Source organism: Polypterus senegalus, chromosome 1, assembly GCF_016835505.1.
Source record: "Polypterus senegalus isolate Bchr_013 chromosome 1, ASM1683550v1, whole genome shotgun sequence".
Classification (NCBI taxonomy): Eukaryota; Metazoa; Chordata; class Cladistia; order Polypteriformes; family Polypteridae; genus Polypterus; species Polypterus senegalus.
Window position 1 is genome coordinate 78,834,843 of NC_053154.1, and position 4,034 is coordinate 78,838,876.

At 30.7% G+C, this 4,034-nt stretch overlaps 1 protein-coding gene across 1 annotated transcript in view; it reads right to left on the bottom strand.

Annotated features, from left to right (window-relative positions):
- Nucleotides 1-925: 925 nt before the first annotated feature.
- Nucleotides 926-4,034, bottom strand: part of LOC120527731 (membrane-spanning 4-domains subfamily A member 4A-like) — a 52,336-nt gene continuing 49,227 nt past the window's right edge. The window contains exons 6-7 of the mRNA XM_039751490.1: nt 3,884-3,994; nt 926-2,104 (exon numbers count right to left, since the gene is read on the bottom strand). Coding sequence (XP_039607424.1) covers nt 2,045-2,104; nt 3,884-3,994 — 171 coding nt within the window. The 3' untranslated portion in view covers nt 926-2,044. The remainder of the gene's footprint in view (nt 2,105-3,883; nt 3,995-4,034) is intronic.

Genomic DNA, 4,034 nt, shown 5'->3' on the forward strand with positions numbered 1-4,034 from the left:
TTGAAATATATTTTGTATGCCTTTAAATACATTTTTAACAGTCAGAATGATAACAAATTCAAATAATATACAGTATATACTAGGGGGCCCCCCAGCTCGCTCACCAACCCCCCTGGCCTGCGTTACGCGCCAGCCACTTCACATCTCTGCTGCTCGTGTTGTGAAGAGGGGTGCTGAACGGACCCCAAAGAGACACGGTTGCTCCTCCGAAACCCCCTCTTAAACAGTGATACAGTGGGAAACAAATACCGTTTTTTTTTTACCTCCTCTTTGCTCGATTAGCTGCTGCTGTTGCTGTTTCACGTGATCTGCATCTCGCACGGCGCTTCAAACATTTAAAAGCCTGTACAGCAGCTATCCTAGTCTTTGTCTTTTATTTCTGGCCCTGGGCGTTGTTAAATCTCTTGGCACAAAGTCTCATCTCGCCTGACGTGAGTTCTTGATATTTTTTAGTTTAATTAATTTAAAAATGGAATAAGAATCTGAAAATCTAACATAATCACATTAAAGTTTGATAAATTCTGAAAAGAATCATACCAAACATATATACGTAGGTTTTAAAATAAGCCTGATTTAAAGCGTGACAAAAAAGTGACATAAAAACATCACATAAAATCGTTGCACAAAATTGTTGCACTTTTAGGCTTAGGATTTTAAATATATATATATATATATATATATATATATATATATATATATATATATATATATATATATATATATATATATATACTATATATATATATAGTTTAATAATATTATAATGTACTTAATTTCAGCAGAAGCTGTCACTTACTGGGGGAAATATACAGTAAGTCACATATCAGTAATATTATCTAAAGTAATTACATATAATATACAGTGACTTTTTATATATAAAGTAAACTTTGAAATAATACAAACTAAATTAAAATTTCAAACTATATTTATTGCAGTTCTGTTTAATGGTGAAACAATCAACACAGAAAAATACTATTTCATTTATAATACAGAGTGGTTTTAATGAAACAGCCTAATCAGAATACCCAGAGATTATTTTAAAATGATTAATACAGCATTTCAGGGTATTGTTCAATAATTAACCTCCACAATTTCTCATGGTTTACAATGCTGAATGACCTGACTTTAAACGTTCAACTATAGACCCTCCATGGACCACTGGGTTACATTATAAAGCTTTTTAGATACCTGTAAAAATAAACAGATAACTAAATATCTGGAACTAAAACTGTGGCCTCCGCTGACCCAGAGATATTTCATGGTAGGAAAGAGACTTCAAAAATATTGTGTTAGGATAATTTAGAGGAATAGGTAATGGTTCTTGTATTTATAATATAGTTTTTTTTTATTTTACAGTCTTAACAATTCTATAGGTCAGGATATACTTTTCCAGATAATCACAATGCATCTCAGTTTATGGTATTTTATTGGTAAAATTACACCTTAAAAAAATAAAAGAATTTTGAATGAATATCAGCCAACATGGTCTGCCTAGTTTAATGGAAAATCTACACATATAATTAGATTTTTATTGTAGAATCTTCAATATGCTCAACTAAGGAAGGCTATAACATTTTTAAGCAGAATAATTATATCAATAATACTTAGTTAATTACCTTCCAAAACAATGTAATAGATGATATTTCCACATATTTGATATCTTTTTCTGTGATATTTTGCTGTCCTTCATTTGTACACTTAAAAAAAAGAAAAGAAAGAAACACATTCTTGTGTGCGTTCTCTCCTGTTTAATATCCACACATAATGTTCTTTCTTTTTAAAGCTAGCTTTATTATTGTACATCACAACTTTCTTTTTGCATTGGTCCTCATAAAGCTGTCATAACAGACAGTGGATGCATATCTGCTTGATTTGCTAAAACAAATAAGAAGATTAATACACAATGTAAACATAATAAATTGAATATAATCATTTCAGTCTCCAAAAAATACATTTTTATCCATTAAATATGATTCTTGTAAATGAGTTTTCTCCAAGTAGGAAAAGAAAATAATCCAAAAATATTTCTTCTCTTTTTAGACATTTAAACATTGGGTGCAGGATCTGTGTTTGAATGGATGGTTTGCTGGACAATAATCACTGGCTGGAAATAAAAACAAAAATATTTAAATAAGCTATTTAGAATAATATATTCCTTTAGAGGTCACACAAAATTAAAATGCTTATGAATGCATTAATGCAAATAAAAGATAACTTACTAAATTAACTAAATTATAGTGGCAATAGTACCATGTTTGTTTATTACAAAACATAAAGCAGTCTTATATAAGAAAATGCTATGTAGCAACAATAATGCATGTGCCCATACCTCTCTAAAAATAGAGATCAGTTTTTTTTTTTTTCATTCGTGGTCATAGTTCTTATTCATGCTTACCAGAAAGTAGCTAATAAAGGGAATATATAACTCTATGGTGTGTGTATTGGGCATTTATCTTGTTGCTACAGACTTCATTTTCACACAGAGCCTTTTCACATCAGCATTTAAGATCTACATAATTGCACACATATATATAATGCTAAGCACAAGTTGCAGGATAACCTACTGGATTTTGGTCAATACTCAACCCTTTCAGCAATTGTAAAATGTGTCTAAATTTCTGGTAGGTCCCAAACTAACATCCCTGATTATCATGTAATGAGAGGTATGTAGTGATTAATCTTAACCTTGCCAATTTACTGTCAATCCATTTGTAGTCTCCCTGATTTTAAATTGTGAATATTAAACATGTTCAATATTTATAACCCGACATCCTGTAGAATATGGGAATGCCTTGGTTTTTTTATCTATTGCATCTTAACATCAAATGTTAAAGACCATTAGCCAATGAAAGATCAGCAGAAGAACTTATATACACATTTTGGTGAATTAAAGTTCTAAACAAGATGGATTTGTGTTTTTCCTTTCCAATTTTCAAAGTAGCAGCCAAACTCTCACAGCAAGTATTACTTGATAGTCATCTTATGGATTTGTTTTGAAGTCACATTTTTGTTTGCATTAAATTCTGAACTTAGTATGTCTTTTATAGTTTAACTGTTTAAATGAATTGCTATTAACCAGTATAATTTCTGATAAATCATCATTATTTAATTTATTTATAAGGACAAAAATTAGACTCAAAGGTCACAACAAGACAAGACTCTAAGCATGTACTCTAATTCTGAAGGAATTTATTTTGTTTGCTGAAGCTCAGACACTTCTCAGTTTAAGCTGTTATTCCTTTATTGTGGAGCGATGAGTCTGGAGTCTGCTGTCAAAAGACAATGCTATCTAGGGAAAACAACAAAAGAAGTCACTAAAATACTATGCATTCCTCAAAGTCTATATTTGTGCTCTCAATATGTATGAGCTATAATGAGAGATAAGGATTCCCCTTTTTAGTTTAAGCATTTAGGAAAAAAATTTAAAATGACAGAAATAGTAAACAGTATGATGGAAATTGGTAGGGCAGATGAATCTGATAATTAAAATGTGTTCCTCTCCTAGAACATTGATGTTCAGGTTAAGTTGTATAAGGTTAAGGCACATTTTCCATAAACTCTAGCAAAAGTTTTTATTAATACAAAAAAAACACAGCTATGGTACATGCAGTAATTTACCAAGTGGTATAGTAAATAATAGTCCTCTGAAGACCTTCAAATTTCAACTCGAAGATATTTTGCAAAAGTTAGTTCATCAAAGCCTATTCACCTATGCTGGTCTGAATGGCCTTTTCTTGACAAAAGTATTTTAATGTTTTTATTACTGATCTGCTCCAACCTCAAAATATGACACCAATATAAATACTTACAATATGTAAAACAGTTTGCAATTTCAATAGTATAGTATTAGAAATGCAGACAAAGCAAACTGAAATATACCCACCAAATTCTGGCCACAAATAACTTTGCACCCAAAACTAGATGTGATGATGGTCACAAAAAACTCTAAAATAGTGAAAACTAGCATCAAGCCTATTGTTCCATTATGAAGTATCTGCCAAAACAGAATGAGAAGAAAACTTTAGTAAGAAAAA